At 32.6% G+C, this 24,814-nt stretch overlaps 1 protein-coding gene across 4 annotated transcripts in view; it reads left to right on the top strand.

Moving 5' to 3' along the window:
• LOC143249951 (uncharacterized) overlaps window positions 1-24,814 on the top strand; it is a 147,931-nt gene that overhangs the window by 78,770 nt on the left and 44,347 nt on the right. For all 4 annotated transcript variants that reach the window (XM_076500584.1, XM_076500583.1, XM_076500582.1 and 1 more), the window contains exon 2: window positions 2,708-2,939. In XM_076500584.1, coding sequence (XP_076356699.1) covers window positions 2,725-2,939 — 215 coding nt within the window. In that variant the 5' untranslated portion in view covers window positions 2,708-2,724. The remainder of the gene's footprint in view (window positions 1-2,707; window positions 2,940-24,814) is intronic.

Raw genomic sequence — 24,814 nt, forward strand, 5'->3', positions numbered from 1 at the left:
ATTTGTTAATCCTAATGTTTTGTTTGTGTAAATACTAGGATCAAATAACATTACTATCTGCCATTGCACATTTACGAACACAGCATAATGATTCAACATCCAATTGACATTAACAGCTTTATTGTGCAATGAGAACAACAAGTAATAACTTCAATAAAAAACGTAGGTGTTACACTATATATTGACTAAATTAGAACAAAATGGTCATGCAGTATTTCACTTAGTAGACCATAGTTAACTGGTGATGGCCACAAAATATTGTAATAAAATTATATACATAAAACAGAAATATTCCCCTTAACACGTGGTTGTATACTGATATATATATATATATATATGGCTTATTGTTAAACCATACTTTGCTCGTAGAATCATTTTATATTTAATATTTAACATCTAATTAACAAATATTTATGCTAATGAGTGTATTGTATATTCATGACTTTGTGAAGAAATGTAAGAATCAGTTGTACTTTGACACAATGTGTGTATCCCCCTCATATACTGTTTCCTTTCTCAAAATTACCCTTGTAATATTTTTTTATATCTTACTGTATATCTACGTACATAGAGTATGTGGCACATCTGCATTGTTAACTTTATGTATATTAAAAAATACAAGGTTTTAAGTAACATCTGCTTCAACAGTACTGGTGGTCCAGCATGGCCAAGTGGGTTAAAGCGTTTGACTCGTAATCCGAGGGTTGTGAGTTTGAATCCCCGTTGCACAAAACATGCTCGCCCTTTCAGCCATGGGGATGTTATAATATGATGGTCAGTCCAACTATTCTTTGGAAAAAGAATAGCCCAAGAGTTGGCAGTGGGTGTTGATGATTAGCTACCTTCCCTATAGTCTTACACTGCTAAATTAGGGACGGCTAGTGTGCAGATATCCTTCGTAGCTTTGCAAGAAATTAAAATAAACAAACTGTGCTGAAGTAATATCCTATAATTTGTTCTTATGTGAAGAATACAAACCTATGCATTAATTGTTTTTAGAATTATGTAACATTATGTTCCTTTCTATTAGTAGCATAACCACACAGTTTGGATATAAGTAACATATGTTTTCATTTTTGATTGATAACATAATCAGAGCTCTTTGTTGCATATTTGAACTCAGTAATAAATTCTCAATCTTTATAAAATCACATCTCTCGTAACAAATCAGTTCTAATTAAATTAAGTTGAGCACGTTTTGCTTTCAGTGTAGATGTAGTACTTGTATAAGGATGTATTTAAAAATCATAACATGCAATCTTATAAATAATATTTATTTTCTATTAAATTCTTCACATGATTTGCAGAAGATTTTTTCAGTTATTTAGTTTTATATTTCTGAGTTTGGCTGTTGCAATTACCTATGCAAACAATTTTCTTTAAGAAATAGTTACTGCTTGTAACTGCAATAGCTGTTCTATAAAAACTTTATCATATAATAAGCTATCCATATGGTAGAATCAATATAAAAACAAAGTTCCGAAATGAACCTGAACTATGCAGGTCCTGAATCAGTTACAGGTTGATGTACTTTGTGATTTTGTTTAGACTCAATGAGAGGGAGCTACATGTGTTTCTAACTTGAGAGCATGTAAGTAAAATGAAAGACTTATTGTAAAAATTAACAAGAGCATATCCTACTCGTGGAAAACATTGTTAGGATTTAGTTAAGCCAGATTCCAAGGGGTGTAACTCATGGCTTTGGTATTTTTAGTACCTGGCATCTCATTTGGGGGTGTAAAACTATATTTGGACATTGCTTCACATAAGTAAGGACCAGTAGTGGGATACATGTATTATATATATATATTTAAGAACTTTATGAAACTTTTGTTTTGAAGAACTATGTAGATAGAAAGTTTAATAATTATACTGTTAATATTTTTAATTTGGATTATAACAAGCTATTTTTATTTTATTGAATTATTATTTTTTATAGGTTTTCTCCAACATCTATTAATTAGCAAAAAATTCTCACTTATGTAGATAGCTAGTTGTAAATAGAAAAATAATTTTTGCTTTTTTTTTTAAATCTGACTGCTTTATTGACCCTGACAAAAGATAAAACAAGATTTCCCACTTCTTGTAATAAAACATTTCACGTTTTATTGATAAGTTGTCCTTGTTTTATCTAAATGTAGTTTAAAACAACAGAAAACAAAGTATTAGTAAAATACAGGAAATTAGTTTGAACAAGTGAAGTAGGGTAGGTTAATTCTAATGTGCTTGTAACTTGTGAACTATTTTGTTTATTTTCAAAGACATCTCTTGTTTAAACACTACACAATTTTGGCATGAGTTATGGTGTTTTCTCTAACATAAAAGAATTTTGATGGAATTTTGTGTTTTTTTTTATTGTCTGTGACAGACATTTTCTAAGTGCTTAACAAAATATTTAATGTGTATACAGGAAGCTGTATAATTAGATATTCTAAAGTTACTACAGTGTTTTTATGTTTGGAAAAAGGTAAGCTTTATTTTGATAGATCTTTGCTTCTTCAATGTATGTAAACCAAAAATTGGTTTGTGGTTATTATTGAGAAGAGGAAATTTTTTTTATCAGTGACAAGTTGTGTACTACTGGCTGATTGGTTGCTTGTATTTAAGTTCAAATAAAAACAAAACTACCAATGAAATGAATGATTTAATCAGAGTTAGATTTTGGCTATTGTGCAAATATCTTGAAATATCTTTTGTACATTTAAAGGTGAATTCCATGTTGTTATGGAAGAGAGCTCTGAATATCAAGAAGCTCCACCCAGCCCTGTACAACCACAGTCTGATTGTAATTTAAATCTACATTCCGATCCACTGGTAGTTGAATGTTCAGGTAGCAAATTTAAGGACCAAGAAAAAAGTCAAAGTCGTCCCTCATCTGGCAGCGATTCTTTTTTACAAGAGAGTGGTGACTATCAATGGTTAGATGATGGTTATAACAGGTGAGGTTGTTGTATGAATAGAAAGGACCAAAATGTAAAGCTAGTGTACATGTAACCATATATAGACTTTGTTGCACTCTATTTGAATGGTTTGTGTGTGGTAATGCAGTTACATAGTGTCATATGTGATGTTTACAACTTAGTGTAGGATGGAGGTTTAAAGTTTATTAATAATGAAACATAAATAACAATATTTGTTACTGATTCAGTACAATTTTTCAGTAAACAGTGTATATAATAACATTTTACTCCTTTCAGGAACTTTTCAGTTGGAAATAAAAGTGACAAATATTCATGTGATATCACGTTCTCTCTTGAACAGCATACGTGCCAATATCAAGAAATGATACAAACCTGTTTCTCTGAAAAATACATTCTCATGCTTGCCCTTTCAGCTGTGGAGGAATTATAATGTTACTGTCAATCCCACTATTCATTGGTAAAAGAGTAGCCCCAGAGTTGGTGATGGGTGATGATGACTAGTTGTCTTCCCTCTAGTTTTACATTGCTAAATTAAGGACGGCTAGTACAGATAGCCCTTGTGTAGCTTTGTGTAAAATTCAAAAAACAAAAACAGTGTGATTAATATTAACTACACAGGGCTCTTATTGTAGACAAAACCAATGTAATTAATGTTAACTTTACTGGGCTCTTATTGTAGACAAAAACAATGTAATTAATATTAACTTTACAGGGCTCTTATTATAGACAAAACCAGCGTAATTAATGTTAACTTTACAGGGCTCTTATTGTAGACAAAACCAATGTGATTAATGTTAACTTTACAGGGCTCTTATTGCAGACAAAACCAATGTGATTAATGTTAACTTTACAGGGCTCTTATTGTAGACAAAACCAATGTAATTAATATTAACTTTACAGGGCTCTTATTGTAGACAAAACCAATGTGATTAATATTAACTTTACAGGGCTCTTATTGTAGACAAAACCAGTGTAATTAATATTAACTTTACAGGGCTCTTATTGTAGACAAAAGCAGTGTAATTAATATTAACTTTACAGGGCTCTTATTGTAGACAAAACCAATGTGATTAATATTAACTTTACAGGGCTCTTATTGTAGACAAAACCAATGTGTAATTAATTTACAGGGCTCTTATTAACTTTTACAGGGCTCTTATTGTAGACAAAACCAGTGTAATTAATATTAACTTTACAGGGCTCTTATTGCAGATAAAACCAATATGATTAATGTTAACTTTACAGGGCTCTTATTGTAGACAAAAGCAATGTAATTAATATTAACTTTACAGGGCTCTTATTGTAGACAAAACCAGTGTAATTAATATTAACTTTACAGTGCTCTTATTGTAGACAAAATCAGTGTAATTAATATTAACTTTACAGGGCTCTTATTGTAGACAAAACCAGTGTAATGAATATTAACTTTACAGGGCTCTTATTGTAGATAAAACCAATGTGATTAATATTAACTTTACAGGGCTTTTATTGTAGATAAAACCAATGTGATTAATATTAACTTTACAGGGCTCTTATTGTAGACAGAATCAATGTAATTAATGTTAACTTTACAGGGCTCTTATTGTAGACAAAACCAGTGTAACTACTATTAGCTTTACTGGGCTCTTATTGTAGACAAAACCAGTGTACCTACTATTAGCTTTACTGGGCTCTTATTGTAGACAAAAACAATGTAATTAATGTTAACTTTACTGGGCTTTTATTGTAGACAAAACCAGTGTAACTAATATTAACTTTACAGGGCTCTTATTGTAGACAGACAAAACCAGTGTAACTAATATTAACTTTACAGGGCTCTTATTGTAGACAAAACCAGTGTAACTAATATTAAGTTCACTAGGCTCTTATTGTAGACAAAACCAGTGTAATTAATGTTAACTTTACAGGGCTCTTATTGTAGACAAAAACAATCCAATTAATGTTAACTTTACTAGGCTCTTATTGTAGACAAAACCAATGTAATAATATTAACTACTGTTCTGCTATTGTCAACAAAAGCTATGTAAAAATAACTTTACTGACCTATTGATAGCTTCATAAATATGGATATCTAAGCAATTGATTGCATCAGTTGCATCTGTCAAAAAGAGGGGAAAATCTTTCTTGAAGAGATAAAAAGACTTAGAAAATAATTCAGAATAATGCTGGTTCTCTGTTCAAAGCAGTATGTGATTGTTTAGTGAAAGGATATTGGTTTTCAGTTCAAAGCAGTATGTGATTGTTTAGTGAAAGGATATTGGTTTTCAGTTCAAAGCAGTATGTGATTGTTTAGTGAAAGGATATTAGATTTCAGTTCAAAGCAGTATATGATTATTTAGTGAAAGGATATTGATTTTCTGTTCAAAGCAGTATATGATTTTGTAGTGAAAGGATATTAGATTTCAGTTCAAAGCAGTATATGATTTTGTAGTGAAAGGATATTGGTTTTCAGTTCAAAGCAGTATATGATTGTTTAGTGAAAGGATATTGGCTTTCAGTTAAAAGCAGTATATGTTTGTTTAGTGAAAGGATATTGGTTCTCTGTTTGAAGCAGTGCACAATTATGCCATAAGAATGCCTTTTAAAGTAATAAACTATTTTTATAACTATTTATTTTGTAGACATCACAGGTTTAAATATATGATTGTTTCATATTTGTTTTTTTTAACTTTTGAAATGTTTTGTTCAAACAACATATTCTTAAATTAACTTTTATTCATTTCAGTAAAATACTTAAAGCAGTAGAACATTTTGGACTAAGACTATTTGATGTAACAAATATAAACATACACCAAGCATACTTATACGCAATGCTGTCTGATATCAGTGAAGTTAAATGCATGCATTAGAAAGTTTTTAAATTTAAAAGTTATTTATGTGTTCCGAAACGTATTTAGGTTTTAACTGTAAGAAAATGTAGCACTTTCAGACAAAAACACTGTTAAAAACAGTGGTATGTGATGGTCCACATCTACTATGTTTCAATTTAAAATATATGATGTATGCAGTTACAGGTATTTTTAGAGAAGATCACAGATGAGGACCTCTACTGAGAGTCATACTATGTTTCTTGTGTTGTGTAGTAGGTGATATTATCAGAGATGAGGACCTCTACTGAGAGTAATACTACGTTTCTTGTGTTGTGTAGTAGGTGATATTATCAGAGATGAGGAACTCTACTGAGAGTCGTACTACGTTTTTATTATTGTAAAGTAGGTGATAATATCCAGATTCAGATATTTATTGGTAAGATATTCTGCATTATTCTTCCTACCAAATGCTCCAAGTAAGTCCCCTTAATTTGTTATGGAATTGAGGTTATTCTACATCAGAGATGTGTACATTAGCTCCTTGTGTTTTCATTGTTTCTATATAAAGTGCTAGATTTCTATTACCTTTTATCACTTTTTCTTCATTTACCTTTTGAAGTGTGGATGAGACTTTTGCCTTTGTATCAATCGAACTCTTTTAGCAGCTTTTATTCCATCATGATCACACCCCAGTAGTAGTTGATATAACATGTTACAACCTTGTATTGCAAGTTAGTTTTGGAACTACATTTTCTTTTATATTTTTCCAAAAACTTGCAATGTTATGAAAACAATGACCACATCCTACACTTGGAGTGAATTTATGTCAAAAGAAGTCTGCAATAAGTCTGTCAATTTAGAAATAATATTATTTTTATAAAGTGCAGTAGTCTTCAGTGAAAATATAGTCTGTCCTTTATGATAAAATAGTCTTCAGTGAAAATACGAGGGCTGTTCAAATAATACGCGGACTGACGTCATAAAACAAAATGTACTTTATTTTGAAGTTGCAGGTCTGGGACCCCTTCAAAGTACTCTCCTCCCCAACGCACACACTTATCCCAACGGTGTTTCCACTTGTTCAAACAGTCCTGGTATGCTTCTTTTGTAATGTTCTCCAGCTCCTTCGTCGCATTTGCCTTAATCTCGGGAATTGTCTCAAATCTTATTCCTTTCAAGGGTCTTTTGAGTTTGGGGAACAAGAAAAAATCGCAAGGAGCAAGGTCAGGTGAGTAGGGGGGGTGGGGAAGAACAGTGATTGAGTGTTTGGCCAAAACTTCATGAGTTCTGAGGCACAAATTTCGCAGCAACGGGGTGCATCATCAATTTTTTGGTCAAAATCTCGTAAAAAGATCCAACTGATATCCCACACTCTTCAGCAAGCTCCCTGACAGTGAAACGTTGATTTGCCCGCACCAGGGTGTTGATTTTCTCGACGTGTGGGTTGTCAGTTGACGTGGAAGGACGTCCAGGACGCTCATCATCTTCAATGGACTGTCGACCATGCTTAAAATGTTCATGCCACTTGAAACATGCCGTACGCTTCATAGCAACACCACCGTAAGCCGTGTTAAGCATAGCAAAAGTTTCAGTCACAGATTTTCCAAGTTTAACACAAAATTTCACAGCAAATCCTTGCTCCTTCAGGTCATTCATTCTGAAATCTGCCAAACGAAAAAATCGCACTTCACTTAAAACCGCATAGCTAATACACAAATGAAGATATCTGCAATCGGGAAATGGCGTCGTAATCAGCTGATCTGTGCAAAACTAGCGACACCAAGCGGATTCCCCTGGAACCAACTGGAGCTGTACAATTCAAACAGTCCGCGTATTTTTTGAACAGACCTCGTATAGTCTGCCCTTTATGATAAAATGGTCTTCAGTGAGAATATAGTCTGTCCTTTATGATAAAATAGTCTTCAGTGAAAATATAGTCTGTCCTTTATGATAAAATAGCCTTCAGTGAAAGTAAAGCCTGTCATTTATGATAAAATAGCATTCAGTGAAAGAAAAGCCTGTCATTTATGATAAAATAGCCTTCAGTGAAAGAAAAGCCTGTCATTTATGATAAAGTAGCCTTCAGTGAAAGTATAGTCTGTCATTTATGATAAAATAGCCTTCAGTGAAAGTATAGTCTGTCATTTATGATAAAATAGCCTTCATTGAAAGTATAGTCTGTCATTTATGATAAAATAGCCTTCTGTGAAAGTAAAGCCTGTCATTTATGATAAAATAGCCTTCAATGAAAGTATAGTCTGTCATTTATGATAAAATAGCCTTCAATGAAAGTATAGGCTGTCATTTATGATAAAATAGCCTTCAATGGAAGTATAGCCTGTCATTTATGATAAAATAATATTCAGTGGAAGTAAAGCCTGTCCTTTATGATAAAATAATATTCATTGGAAGTAGAGCCAGTCATGTGTGAGAAAATAGCCTTCAGTGGAAGTATAGTCCGTCCCGTGCGAGAAAATAGCCTTCAGTGGAAGTATAGTCCGTCCCGTGCGAGAAAATAGCCTTCAGTGGAAGTATAGCCGTGCGTCCTTCAGTGGAAGTATAGCCCGTCCGATGCGAGAAAATAGCCTTCAGTGGAAGTATAGCCTGTCCCGTGCGAGAAAATAGCCTTCAGTGGAAGTATAGCTCGTCCGTCCCTTCAGTGGAAGTATAGCTCCGTGAAAATAGCCTTCAGTGGAAGTATAGCCGTCCGTCCTTCAGTGGAAGTATAGCCCGTCCTGAAAAATAGCCTTCAGTGGAAGTATAGCCCGTCCCGTGCTTGAAAATAGCCTTCAGTGAAAGTATAGCCTGTTCTGTGCGAGAAAATAGCCTTCAGTGGAAGTACAGCCCGTCCCGTGCGAGAAAATAGCCTTCAGTGGAAGTATAGCTCATCCCGTGCGAGAAAATAGCCTTCAGTGAAAGTATAGCCCATCCCGTGCGAGAAAATAGCCTTCAGTGGAAGTATAGTCCATCCCGTGCGAGAAAATAGCCTTCAGTGGAAGTATAGTCCATCCCGTGCGAGAAAATAGCCTTCAGTGGAAGTATAGTCCATCCCGTGCGAGAAAATAGCCTTCAGTGAAAGTATAGCCCATCCCGTGCGAGAAAATAGCCTTCAGTGAAAGTATAGTCCATCCCGTGCGAGAAAATAGCCTTCAGTGGAAGTATAGCCCATCCCGTGCGAGAAAGTAGCCTTCAGTGGAAGTATAGCCCATCCCGTGCGAGAAAGTAGTCTTCAGTGGAAGTACAGTGTGTTCTGTGTGTGTGAACCAGAATCTAATAGCTATTCCAGATTTGCTATGTCAAAATGCTAGTAGTAGAGGGAAACATCCACACTTTAAAATATTTTATTTAAAAGAATAAAGGTGTAATGTTAGTTTCCATTTACATTCTTGAAATGATCATTTTAGTTACTTCTTGAAATTTGAGAGCATAAAGTTGTGTGAACCGTATTACATTTAATCTGTAGAAGATAATGACATCACTCTTGCTTTAGACTCTGATACTATTGTGAGATTCTTTTTGTAATTTTTCCTGTACACTAGTTTACTTCTTATCTTCTTAATATTACTTAATGTGGAAGTTTGTGTTTCAGCAGAGCATTAGGCTAGTTTATTAACAATCTATACATAACTGGTTGAGAGTGTCATTTAATATGGTATTATGTACTTGATGTCAGAGTTATCAAACAATTTATTTACTCTGCATTACTGATATAACAACACTTCATGGTAGGGAAGAAGATATCACATAACCTATATAACAAGATATCACATAACCTATATAAGTGTGGAAGAAACTGTAAATATCCATTCTAGAAGTTGCACACTTATTGTTCAGATCTTAAAATTATTACAAGTCTTCAGTACTTGTACCATTGTTCACATTTACAAGCAGCATAACTCAATAAAACTGAAGTTTGAAAAGTGAAAACATTGTAACTTTAAATACTGAATTAAACATGATTAAAATAATATATATTCATGTGTTTAGCTCAAGTATTTGTATCTGAAGAAGAGAGAACCTTCTTCAAACCTTCTACATATACTTCTGTGTTAAATTAATAAAAGTGTCTTTACCTAAGGTTTAATATGTCTCTAAACTGTACAAGCTTACTAAGGTTTAATATGTCTCTAAACTGTACAAGTTTACTAAGGTTTAATATGTCTCTAAACTGTACAAGTTTACTAAGGTTTAATATGTCTCTAAACTGTACAAGTTTACTAAGGTTTAATATGTCTCTAAACTGTACAAGCTTACTTTCTTTTTAGTTATTTAATGTTTTCTCATTGAGGGAAATTTCTCTAGTTTTCAAAACAGTTACACAATTTAAATATGACTGGATATAACAATAGAAACTGTCTGTATCGATGTTCCTTTCTCTTTTAATTGTAAAAGTATTAATATGTTAAATTATATCTGTTTGAAAGCTAGAGAAATTTCTATAGGCCTTGGATGAAACCTTATGGAATAACTAAATGAAATGCCAGAAAATCTAGAAGTGGATAATATATCTTCAAAGAGAGGTGTTAGGTTCTTAGTTAAAATTATTATACTTTAGGATAAGCAGAAAAATTCTAAAAAGGTTGACAGGTGAAATTCTTTTCAGCTGTACACAAATGAAATTATGAAATTTCTTTCTTCTATGTGAATTACACAAAAAAAAAATTATATGATTAGAATTAGCTGACAAAATTCTTTCAAACATTTGTGGCAGAAGTACATAAAAAAAAACTAGAATTCTTTCTTCAGGTCCAATAACTTAAGAGAATGTTACTTTGTTTGCTCTAAACTGGCAAATGTGAAAACCATGTATGTAAAGTAGAATGAAACCTGTAATGACATGGTGATAAGATGAATTATATTCTGTGGTTTCCTTACAGATTTGTACAGGACAACTATACTAATATTATATGCAATGCTTACTATTTATTGATAAAAAACACATTACTTCTTGATAGTTTTAAAAAAACAAATTTTTTTTGGGTATAGAGCTGTATAAGGTTAGTTGAGTACATTAAGGGTATTGACCTATATACACGTTAGTCGAATACATTTTGGGTATTGACCTATATACAAGTTAGTTTAATACGCTTTAGCTATAGACCTGCATACAAGTAAGTTGAATGTATGTATGTATGTATATAAAGCTACTATGATGGATTTGTTTCATGTGTGTTACAATGTGCAATAGAAGTTTAAAACACAAATATTAAAAATTTATAATTAATATTAAATAGTTATACTTGACATTAGAAAAACAAAATTAAGTGTATACCTAAATTTGTTTTATTTTACCATTGATGAATGGGATGCCTGTTGTTGTTGTGTGTGTGTTTTAAGTAATCACTTTTACAGTGATAGCAATTGCATTTTCATCCATTTATTACATATTATAAGAGGCTATAGGGTGCCAGAATCAGTACTAACTTTGAAAAAACTTTAAAAGGTTTTGAGCATATGCACATTGTTAGTGTCTAGTAAAAACTAAAGTGTAAAAATTCTGAGGTAACTTGCTCACACAGGTTAGCTATCTTTCTTGCATGTCACTGACATTGAGGCAACACCCACCTAATTTCAAACATTGCAGTACTATATGATGATGTCATACAATGAAGCCATCCAACAATAGAAGGGCAACACCCACCTACTTTCACAAATTGCAGTACTATATGATGATATCATACAATGAAGCCATCCAACAATAGAAACATTAACTCTACTTACACATTTGCACTCATTTCCTCTGCACATTTAGGTACAGATGTGTTTAAATTTGTCATCTGCTCAACTTATTGAGATTTCAATCATTAACTAAACTGGATTTTGTATTATTTATTTTTCATTTTAAAAACTTTAATTTTTTATGAATTTTCAGATGTTAGTGATTTTATAATTAGTTCTGAGTGTGAGGCTGTAAATTTATCTCTGTTATGGTTTTGGATGCTCATTAATCGTTAGGGCCATTGTTCCAAATATTAGGAACTACTGCATGGTTAACAGCTCTACTCCAGCCTTGTTGGATAAATTTCTTTTTATTCAGTTGGGAAGAATCTGTTTAACTACAATCTTCACTTGATTTGTTTTGGGTAGTATTTTACCATTCCTAAAGCAACCTTAATCTCTGAATCTCTTTCTGGATTTCCTTCTCCTATGTTCCTTTCCATCTTATTACCCAAGATCATATCTTGTTTTTTCTTCTTGCTTGTTATTAGGATTTATGCTATTATCTTTACCTAATAGCTCCTTTGTAATATCCACATGCCTTATCATCCTCACATTTGTCATTCATTTTGTCCTGATTTGTCCGATTTCTTCTCATTCTTTACTGTTACTGTTTCTTTCAATTGAGTATTAACTCCTTTTGTATTTGTTAGTATTGTGAGGGCCTTTGTTTATCCCAGTGATAGCATACCTTTTATTTGACTATTTATATCTATGTGATAACTCATTTTCAAATGCTTCCTCTTTTTCTAACTTCCTTCTTTAACAGTGGTTACTCTGTTGTAAGGGGAAGCAATATTTGGTTCTTAGTCCTTTCTCACACTCACTATACACAACATTAGGTACTTTTGGACTTGTTCTCTCTTCCCAACCAATTTCACAGCTTGCTTGTGAGTTATAGCTAATCTGTTCTTCAGGTTTTGCACTTTTTGTGTTCTCTCTTGCATGAAAGGCTCTTTCTCTTTTGGGAATTCTTCCTTCCTCATTTCTTTGGGACATTTCACTTGTGTGTCTTTTCTAGTAGGCTATAAGGACTCCAATTTTTTTTTTTTTTCTTGGGGCCCTTTGTCCTCTTTTGTGTGCTTCTATTCAAGAAGTTGTCAGTATTTAGACTGCTCATAATACATTTTGCATTCTCTTAGTTTATCTCAAGCCCTATCTTTCGTTTCTTTGATGCTTTTGTCTCTGATGAAGATCCATTTTTTGATAAGTACAAAACTTTTGACATTTGAGTGCTGGACAAGAGGCCAGTACATCAACATGCTCAACTTTCTTGCTGTTAACCAGATATGATCCTGTTTGTATCCATGTGAATGGCTCACTTGGTCTTGTTCTGCTCAGCTTATTCTGTGGTCTTTTCCTGCTCTGACTGTTCTTGTGGCTTCTGTTACAAGACATTTTTATTTTGGTTGTTAACCATACACTTCTGAGCCCATATATATTCTATCAATATAATAACTTCTACACCCCAAGATCTTCAGTAGGGTTTACCCTTGATTGGACATGTCTGTTCCTCTCCTTCTGTACATCAAATGTACACAATTCTCTCTAACTTGAGCTTTATTGTTTGTGCCTTTTTTTACCTCTCTAACCTTGGCCACTTGACATTTGAATCCCCCTTTTCTCTGTTATCCCTCACTCACTCACTTTCCTTCTTCACAGAGGGTTATCCTCTCTACACCCTTATGTTTGTCTGATATGTTGTCTGTCAGGTTTGACTTCCTGCTGATATAATGTTAATGCTATCACACTTTTGTCATAATTCCATTGTATTTGTGTATTACAATCTGTTATTGTTCTTTTATCATTGGTTTTATCCTCTTGGCAGTGATTTTGTGTATCACCTTTCTCTCTCTCTCTTTTTTTTTTTTTTATCTGATTTACTTGTTGATGGATTTGTGACATAAGACCTTTTTTAGTTTCAAGTTGTCCTTTCGTAGCACAAAGAGGTGTTTCTTCACTTGTCCACTGTGTTCTCTTACATTTTTTTTTTGTCAACCTCATCCTATTCCCTTATCTGACCAATACCTAAATGAAGTTTTGCATTACTTTGTGCATGACCCACTCAAGTTATCTTTTTGGTTTTTGCATTATCTTACTCTGTTGATATCTTTCCTCATACTTTTCATCTACAATTATAATTTTTCCAATGATTTTCCTTTGTATACTTCTTACATCTTCCATTACACTTATCTTTTCCTCTTTCTTGACTGATCCTTTCTTCATTTGCTTGGGTGGTATACTGTACTTCTTGCCTATCTCCCTTTCAACTTTCTCTCAACTATTGGATCATTTGCACCTGGCTTGACCCCTGTGGGCTGATTGGTACATTCTATAAGGTTTGACTCCTGTGGCCTATTTGGTATGTTTTATCATGGATTTCTTCTTTTAGGAGTTTCCACCTTCATCTGTCCAATTTTTAGACCCCTTCCACCCCCACCCCACCCCCATGGAACTCTCATATGGGATGAGCCCTTTTACTTATTAGATTAATCATTTTTCATTATCTTCCATTTCTTATTTGATAACTCTTAGGTGAGGCTCTTGAGGCAGGCTTGTTGACTCTCTTCACCACTCGTCTTTCTCTAAACTTTCTGCATATTTTATATCCTTTTTTTTTTTTTTCACTTCCACAGGCAGTGATTATTCAATTTTCTCATTGTCTCTAAGATAAGTATATATTTCTCTTTTGGGGCCTCTTTTTAGATAGGATCCTACCAAGTGGCTGGTATAGCCTCCCAGGGTATACTTCTTTCTTTACATAGGATCCTACCAAGTGGCTGGTATAGCTTCCTAGGATATACTTACTCATTATCTGGACTAAAGCAGGTTAACAGTAAGTACATGTATCATCTGTCCTGGCTCTACATGTTCACACTATATTCAACAAGACCATTTGTGTTATGTGTATGTATTTATTCATTCTTCTATCAGATTCACACTATACCTGTTTCATGGACTACCATGGAAAAGGGCAGTGCCAGAGTTGTTATATTCACTTCTGTAGCCAGTGCTTGTTTGCTTTTCAAAATGGGGTCTTCCTTAGAAGAATTCTCCTCATCTTTGTTGTGTGGAGTATGTGAAGGCCCTTGCTACTTGCCAGTTTCTGGGATGGTGGATCATGAAGAATTCTCACTAATTGGGACCTAACTGGTAGGGCTTGAACAAGAGGTACCAGAAGTGGGGCAGTGGTGACACCTTTTTTTGTGGAGTGATGGTGACTCACATGTGCTTTTCTTCTGTGGCCAGGGCCTATTTAGTAGGGTTGAGGTGTACATTCACTACCTATGTGATAATACAGATAATTTATCCCATAAAATCTGTTGAGTAAAGGTGAGCACTTACTACACAATAAATACTTATAACTTGCATGCCCTTTTCTTGTAGCCACTGCCTGTTCAGTAGTGTTGAGATGATTGTACTCATTACTGGTCCTTACTATGTAACAAATTTGTCCTCCTCCCATAGCTGGTGTAAGTTCTGTGGAGGCTGAAAGTGGTTAGGCTTAAACACACATGTGAGTTATCTTTCATATTACCTTCTCCTGCAGCTGGGACTGGTTCTGTAGAGACTGGGAGTCAAGTTGAGGTATCTATAATGAAGGTGTCCTCTCATAGCTGGGGTTAGTCCCATAGAGTCTGACAATCTGAATGAGCACCCAACTACACCATGCATTGTGGCTGTCTGATGACTTGGTGAAAGCACTTGAACAGCCATGTACCAATTCTGTCTACCCTCTTGAGATGACTCTGGTGTCTTTGCCTCTTCTTTACTCATCTAAGTAAATTGTGCACTATTACTTCCACCATATAAACATGGGGTTCTAGCTTATCTGTGGGAGGTGATGAGTTATTGTCTTGAAAGTTAACATTTTCCTTATCTGAAAATGTATTTGTGATTGGTGCTTTCCTTTTCGCACATTCCCTCCCTACGTACAGTGCACACTTTCTTACTTGTTTCATCAAAGAATGAAGATTCATAAATGGAAATGTATAAGGTGGATAGCTCTCCTGTTGGTGTAAGGCTTATTCTCAGGATAATGTCATTCATCATGGAGGTGCACAACTCACATAACATTAAGTGAGAGTTGTCTTAAAGCTAATGTAATGAAAATCTCCCGAGCAGAAGTTAGATAATTAGTGTGAAGAGGCATCTTTTGTAAATATTTTTTTCATGTAAAGACAATGTTAACATTGTCATAGTGATGTTTAACTAATGTTCATATTGTTGTATGCATTTTGAAATAATCAGTTATTAACTGAAGACATAACTGGATTGTTGTAGATTCTGGCTGTGTTAACGTTATAAAACCTGAAAAAAACTTTGGTAACTTTATAGTGTAGTCATTGACATTGAATATTTCTTTTTGATATTGCCTGGCAACATGAGCATGTTTCGCTGTTTTTGTTAATTTTTAAAAACAAATCAGCATAGGAGGGGACTAGATCCTCCCAGAGCTGTCTACTTATTCAACATTAAATAATACTGTTATTAACTTTTGAAAACAACAGTGGAAAGAGTGGGTAATTGAGCCAACTATCTCCAGTACAGAACTCTTAGCAATACCAGACAATAGGTATGTTATACTGGTTTTATTAATGTTCTGTGACTTTTGTAATGTTTGATGATGCTATGAAGTATACACTTTGGGAAGGAGACTGGTATTTAGAAGAGGGGAAGTTTGGTATATGTAAAGACAACAAGCAACATTAAAATGGGAACTATTCAGAATGAATAAATTCAAAGTTGAGAAACTACTGTGCTGGTGCATACATATACCTTAGGTTTTGAAGGTGACTGGTGAAGTAAGACCCACATTGTGGTGGGGATACATCGTCTATCAGTGTTAATTTGGTTTTATTTGTAAAATGCTTTACACATTGATTATGATAAAAGAAATCAATAGTACGTAAAGATTTAAACTTATTAACCAGTTTAAAGGTATGGTAAGTAATAATTTCATTAAAGATTATAAAAACTTTATCCTAAACCATATTCTTATGTGATTTACCTTTTCTATATGCTTTTCCTAAATATAGATTTATTTCTAGTTCAGTAGTAATAATTATAAAGAATTACTTAATATTTTATATGATAAAATCAAAAATACAAGTGTTATTAATAAAAAGCATACTTTTTGAATAATGAAAACTAATCAACCCAATTAAGAATATCTAAAAAATTATGAATAATTAGATATTATTGAAACATGTGATTTTGCCACATTTTACACCACAGTTCTATTAAAAGATTTAATTATGTTATAAATTCATATATAAAAGAGTTCTGTTATTTTTTCATAGAACTGGAAGAAATAAAATCTAGCTTAAAAGATACAAATTCCTACATTTATAAAAGTTGTATATTTTTCAATACCCAGGTTTTTAAACAAGTAATAGGAACTCCAGTGGAAGCTAGATATTTTACTTATATTACAGATTTATATCTTTAATCTTTATGAGAACAGGTTTATTGTAGATATATATCATTAGTATAAATAATCCTGAAATAATGCTATATATCTGGAAGAATTAGAAATTGGAAATACTTCAGTTTCTAATGTAGAGGCACGTTACTTAGATTTAGAAATTAAAATAATTGATAATAATAGTATTTTTCATACAATAAAATTTTTTTTTTTCCACTAACAAAATAAAAATTTCACCAAACATTTCCCAACCCATTAGATCCCAGAAAACATTATGAACAAATGAAATCATTTGTGGAAATCTATCAGAAATGAAGTTTTAAGACATTCTTTACAATACTAATTAATCAATTTGTTTATAGACGCTAGTTTGTTCAATTGCTACCCTCATATAATTGATTATATAGGTAAAATTCTTCAGTTTTGCATGTATGTAGTCAAGTTACGTTATCAGTTCCACATTTTTATTGAAACTATAAAAATATTCACAGTACCATTACAAGGTTCAACATGAATGTAATGGAGAATAAATATTCACAGTACCATTACAAGGGCCAACATGAATGTAATGGACAATAATAAATAGCCCTTTGGAAACATTTCAATATCTATAATTCTTCTACAGATGTTAATATTAAATATTCTACTTCCCCAATATTTCAGTATCTATAATTCTTCTACAGATTTGAACATTAAATATTCTACTTCCCCATTTTTCCAATCAGTTTTATTGTAATTTCTGCACATTGAAACTAGGCCTTAAAAAGATGAACAGAACTCCTTAGGAGTACAGGAGGAGTACTTCAGTTTTAGATTGTTAATTGTCAGTAATACTCTGGTGTGTTCTTTTTATTTTGATAAATATCCATCAATTATTTCCATATAAATGTTGGCTTGTTGTGTTGTACTGTTTAAGTATAGCTTAAGTTTTTCATTTACAAATCTATCTGTAGTAATTAATTTTGCTTATGTATACATCATTTTATTATTGTGCTCTGTAGTTTCAGAGCTTCTACAGTTTGTTTTTTAAATCACATAATTTCTTATTTCTTTCATTAAATGTTTTTTTTTTTATTTTCTGTTTGTTCCTCATAATTTTGTGTAACATAGCTCTGTTTTGGTTCAGCTTTATTGTTCTTATTTTACATTAAATCACAATATAAGGTGTACACTATATTGTCAAGAAGAACCAGTGTAGGAACACCACCTGACTGCAGCTTGGTTTTTATTACTGCAAAGTTTTGTTTTTTAGTCCTAACAAAGGAAAGCTCATCTTTTAAAAACATTTATGTATTTTTTTGTTTTTAAATACTTTTTCTGAATACCTGAATTACTTGGATTATAATGTCATTTTCCTTTTCTGCTGACTTGTAACAAGGTAATTTGTTGACAAAGTCATTATCAGGTGGCAGTACAGAGAAATCTGATCCTTGATTACTTTGGGTATTCATAATGTTGTTCACAGAGTCAATAGATAGCGTGTTTCTATTATAGTTATTATTATATGTGACAGGTATTGTGCATATTATATGGTAGTGGGGTGACAAACATATCTGGGATGAGTGGAAAAACAAGCTTGGCTTCTTTTGAAGATATTTCAGTCAGCTTATGTTTTTGGTGCCTGGAATACAGCCTCTTATCAGTAGTTCATGAGTGGGGTCGGTTCAATAAATGTTTCTTCCTGAACTCTCTAATCCACCCTTTGACAACTGATGCTGTGGTTTACTGTGTGTTTATAGATACGTGTGTGTTTTATGAAGAAGTATTGAGCTAAAGTAATGAGTAAAATTTTTAAAATTGATAAAACTCGAACTCCAATAGTAATATGTTTCTTCTAATTTTTCATTAATAAGTAATTACTTTAAAAACTAACAAATGCATAAGATAATTCCATGAACATGCATGTGAAGCAACATTTTCATAAACAGAGATAAACAGGAAAATATATGACTGAGGATGACTGGAAAACATTCAATTATTCACATTTGCAGGTGTTGCTGGAACAACATGGAAATAGTTTTTATATATATGGAAACCAGTAACTGTATCATAACTGTGTCATATTAATAATCCACCATGATGCAGAAACTTGAAATAGATTTTCATTTGAACAGATATGGCATACGTTTACAAATGTCAGTATCAGGGAGTGATGCAGATTTGTGTTGTTGAAACTAGATTTGATGTTAGTGTCTTTACAAAATTTATACCAACACTCTTAACTTTCACTGTTTAATGAGATTGTGATATACCCTGAATTTAGTGCATTACGTTAAGTGTCTTCATTGTGATGAAATGAGATTATGCTTGAGGGGTTGAAATTTTCTGTGCTCACTTCATGCAGAAATAGTTTTGATGTAATATAACAAGATTTTGGGACAGCATGAGGCCTGTTGCTCCATCTCGGTTGTTCCATCATCTAAACTAAATTAAAATAATTACAAGACATCTGAAATCCATCCCTTATCATTCATATAGTTATCAAGCTTTTTTTAAAACTCACTTAAATTTCTGCCCATACAACATCCAAAGACCAAATCACCCTATTAGAAAAATGAAACTGTCTTAGCTAAAGATGACTCCTATCCTGCCAAAATGTACACTTGTGTCTCTTAGTCCTACTATTTTCACGCTTAAGTAGGAAAAAAGATAACACTGTCAGTTCCCTTTAGAAACTTCAATCAGATCACCCCCAACTCTTCTTTTTATCAAGAGAAAACAATTTCAGAGATTTCAGCCAATTCTCATATGACAAACGCCTCCATCCCAGACACCATTCTAATAACCCTTCTCTTGACCCCTTAAAACAATTTGATGTCTGTCCAAAGGTATGGAACCCAAGACTGAACACAATATTCCAAATGTGGCCTAACCTATATAATGAAATTATAAACTTTTAGACTTGTATTCATTATTTCTGTTGATACAGTCTAAAATCCTATTTCCTCCACCACTAGCAACAGTACACTGCTTGGATGGCTTTAGAGACTATTACACCAAGATCCTGTTCCTTCATAACACTTTTTAGGTTATTCCAATCCATATTATGCTTATAATTTAAATTATGATAACCCACATGCATTACCTTACATTTATTATCATACTAAATGATCAAAATCAGGAGTATCCTCGTCACACCAAGTACTGACATCATCTGTAAATTTAAGTTATTCATTGACTATTCCTTCATCTGTCATTCATATATATAAACAAAAAAAAAAAAAAAAAGCAAAGGCCCTGAAACTGAGCTCTGATGTACTCCACTTGTGACATTTACCCAGTCTGACTGAATTCCATTTGTAACAACCTGTTGCTTTCTTCCATTCATTTACTCTTCTGTCCAGTTTGCTGTATTATCCACACCCTCACATATGTAGAATTTTTTACAAGCTGTTTATATGCCACCTTGCCAAGTTCTTTCTACAAATTCAGATATACCTAAACTACACTTATCTACATAAACATTAACCTTTTCAGGCAAGATTTTTCTTTAGTGAAACCATTTTGTCTGTCCAATTCGAGTTCCAAACTTTGTTAAATGACTTTGTAAAGTATCTTTTAACAGACTTTCCAAAACTTTTCCTATAATTGATGTAAGATTAATAGATCTTAATACAGGGTGTTTGGAAAGTCACTGTGTACTTATATATTTATTAACAGACAAAACTGCACAGAGACTTTCTGAACACCCTGTAGTAGTAAGTAGCTTGCATGATCAATCTTTAACTTCCTTCAAAATTCTTGAGTAAATGTCATTTGACCAAGGAGCCTTATCTTTCTTTCAATATCACACTTTTTCTTTAACATGCAGTCTGAGGCCAAGCATGGCCAGGTGGGTTAAAGCTTTCGACTCGTAATCTGAGGGTCGTGGGTTTGAATCCTCGTCGCACAAAACATGCTTGCCCTTTCAGCCATGGGGGCATTATAAGGTGAAAGTCAATCCCACTATTTGTGGTAAAAGAGTAGCCCAAGAGTTGGCAGTGGGTGGTGATGACTAGCTGCCTTCCTTCTAGTCTCACACTGCTAAATTAGGGATGGCTAACATAGATAGCCCTGTTGTAGCTTTGTGCGAAATTCAAAACAAACATCTTGTCTGATCTCATTTCCATTTCTCAAGTGTTCATTATGTAGAATATTGCTTGAATCTTCATCAGTAAAAAATGAAAAAAAAGCAAAGTTTAATAACATAGCCATCTCATAATCATCAGATACTAGCTTTCCTTTATTATCCCTCAAGGATCCTACCTCCATTTTAACATTTTGTTTACCTTTAATGTATTTAAACTGTTAATTTGTACATATTCAGCCAACCTTTTCTTATAAATTCTTTTTGATTTTCTTGTTTCACCAACTGTCTTGATATTTTATATCATAACAATAAGTTTAAATTTCTTACATTTTGAGTCATCCTGTTCTTTGTTTTTTAGATGCAGCTACTTTTTTCTTTCTATAAGGAATAAAAGTTTACCTTGAATACTTAAACATTTATTTGTAATCAGTTTTATTTCTCCAAACAACCCAGCTGGACAGTTCACAAGAGAACTTTTATTGCATCCCTTCTAAATTTGCTTCTTTCAAATGTGTCCAAAATATCATTATTCCCTACATCCATGTACAGTAAAATATTGAACAGAACATAGCAATGGCCACTTGCACCTAGATTCTCCCCAGTTTTCACCCTTTTGATCATTTCTGTATTTGAAGTTGATAATAAACCTAAAATATCATTGTTTCTAATAAGTTCTTTGACTAATTAGTGAAGAAAGCCACTCTGAACAGTTTCCAGAAATATTTCTCCCTGTGGTTTGGCTCTAACATTTCTCAGTCTATATACCTGAAATTATAATAACTTCATTAACAGCTGAAATCTTAATTTTGTTTTTTGAAGTTTCTCATGAATGTCATCAGTACCTTTTGGTGGTCACTAACAAGTTCCCTTTAAAAGCCTTTTTATGTCCATTAATAGAAAACCAAAAGGATACAGTATCCTTGTTGTTATCTTTAATATCCTGAACTTCAGTAGGATGTAACTCTCATTCTGTATATAAAGCCATTTATCCCCTCTCTTTAATACTCTATCCTTATTAAATAGCCTGTAACCCTGTATCTCAAAGAAATAATCTATGTTTAACCATGTTTCAGTTTTTCCTTTTATCTCAAAATTCTCAATTCCTACCAGTGCTGTAAAGTTATGTTTTTCTTTTATACTTTTATGATTCCAGTAGTGACAGTAAAACATTTCTCTACCTCTCATTCTTTCTACAGTAAGTTTTATCTTGTTCTTCCCACTTTCAGGTCTTAGTTTAAAACTTCCTTTACAGCTGAGTTAATAGTCTTAGTAAAGAAGCCAGTTTTTACCCTATTTAAATATAAACTGTCCATTCGAAAAACCTTTCTCCATTGAACTGATCACATAAGTAAACCCATCTATTCTCTTTATCCTTAGGTACTAACCTAAGCCTAGCCTTTAGCCCTAGTGATTTACTTATAACTTCATCAATTAATTTTGGGCAGTATCCTTCAGAAAATTAAGTTATGGTGTTTTTCTTCAACTGGCTTTAGGTTATTAATTTACTCCTTTGATTTACTTTTCCTTACTTCATTACATCCTACATGCACCACAAAACTAGATCTCTGATAATTATCTTTATCAACCCTTTGTATTAATTAACTCCCCTGATCTATCTTTCCTTACATCATTAGCCTCTACATGCACCACAAAACTACATCTGTGATAGCTATCTTTATCAACCCCTTGTATTAATGAATTAGCTCTCCTGATCTACCTTTCCCTACATTATTAGCCTCTACATGCACCACAAAACTACATTTCTGCTGGTTCTCTTTATTATATTTTCTGCTCTATTGGTTATAGCTTCCACATGTGCACCATAATATAATTATTGTCTCCCTATTTACCCCACAGACTATCCTATTCATATGCCTTATCAAAGAATCCTCTTTAAATTTATCATCCATATTCTTCTCTGTTCCTTTTGTTGTCCTTATTACCAACAGTCTCTCATCTGCACAAGCCAAGAGCTGAAATATGTTGTTCAACAGAATATACTCATTATAACTAAATTACCTGGTTTTTACCCTAATTTTATACTTTTTAACTTCCTGAAACTCATTGTTAGCTTATTTATTTCTTGTATGTAAAAGCCTAAGCTCTTCCTGAAATCATGCTGTCATTTCCCACCATCTACACTTCTTTCAATCTTTAATTATGGTAGTCTTCAACTTACAAATTGTACATCTTCATTGGTACCTTCCTTTAAAGTACGTGCCAGTCCCAGCTCCCTAAATAAAACAACTTTATTGCACAGTCCCAAGTCCCTAAATAAAACTCATTCACCCATTACACATAAACAGTAAACATTTAATTCCTACACTAGTCTAAACCATTGTATTTATAGTTATGGCCTGAAAAGAAATACAGTATCAAATACCAGTAGCCTATTGTTAAATTGTTACTATTAAGCATAATGTTTAAGAACCAATTATATTATTTCTTTAACTACTGTGTCTGCACACTAAAGTAATACTTTTAACTCTATGTAGAACTTGGAAGTATAAATTAATTTATTAAACTAACAGTATACATAAAATTAATAATAATAAAGTATATTTAGTCTGATTTATATTATAATCTACCTATATATATGAGCTGAATTTAAAGTAATGGATCTAAGATCAACTAAAGTTAATCCTTAAAACACAAGTTATAGTAAATTAGTTTTTTAATAAAACAGTGTATTTATCTGATTTAAAGTAAGATGAAATGTACCTAAATCTAAAGTATTGTTACATGTATTAAGCCTATTTTAATGTGGTAGTAAACTTTACACCACTAAACTGTAAGTTGAAACTTTGACATTTTTATGTATCAAAATTACTATATCTAGTTATTATTTAACCCTTATTACTACAAAAGATAAATATTAAATAACTTTCAGTTATTTTTAAGTGATTAATTTTTCAACAACCTACCTCTTCATTTGTACTCTCTTGTACCTCTAGTTTTTAATGAATATTATATTTCTAAGTAAAATAAATTACAAGGTACGAAACAATAGTAAATCTAACAATACCATCCTTCATTCATGAATATTAAAAATTTCTAAAGGAAATGAATTGCACAGTACAAAACAGTAGTAAACCTAACAATGTCCTCCTTCATTCATCAATATTGGATAATTTCTAAAGGAAATGAATGACAAGGTACAAAATATTATGCACAGTGATTCTCTTCTCAATATACATGAATTTGATTTTTGGTTCAACAAATATATGAGTTGTTATAGGTTTAATTTCTTTGTAGCTAGAGGAAAATGTCACTTTAAGTTGGCTGAGTGTGACCCAATTCTCAGTTTCTGTGAGTGGGGGTCAAATAATCCATTGTATAATTCCCATTGTTCCAAGATGTTTTATGTTTTGAGGTCATAGGTGCATTATGAGTTATTGAAAAAATTACTTTTTTTCAGTTACAGTAACTACATAATTGGTGTTGGTGGCTGTTGAGTTGCTATAGTGCAGGTAATTATTACATACTTTGTGTTATACAGGTGCCAAAAACCAAAACCAGACTTAAAATGAAATTAAATTTATATTGTATTGTAAATCTTTATGAAGATACTAAGGTCCTCATGAACTGTCACTCAAGATCTGCTTTGCTTCAGGAGAAATTTGGTATATATAAGGACATACTAACAATTTAAACTGGCATGCTATTTATGTGATTTTTAATCTGTAAATTAAGTTCATTAACTGTTTATTTTGTACCTACATGTATTATAGCAGAAATTACTGGGCAAATTCTTAAGATTGGAAGGTTTCATGTTTAAGAATTAACATAAAATTGTCAAATTGTATATTAAGTGGTCTCATGTTAGTTTTAAATATTTTGTGAAATGTTACCTGTTCATGTTATATAT

Source organism: Tachypleus tridentatus, chromosome 4 (assembly GCF_004210375.1).
Source record: "Tachypleus tridentatus isolate NWPU-2018 chromosome 4, ASM421037v1, whole genome shotgun sequence".
Classification (NCBI taxonomy): domain Eukaryota; kingdom Metazoa; phylum Arthropoda; class Merostomata; order Xiphosura; family Limulidae; genus Tachypleus; species Tachypleus tridentatus.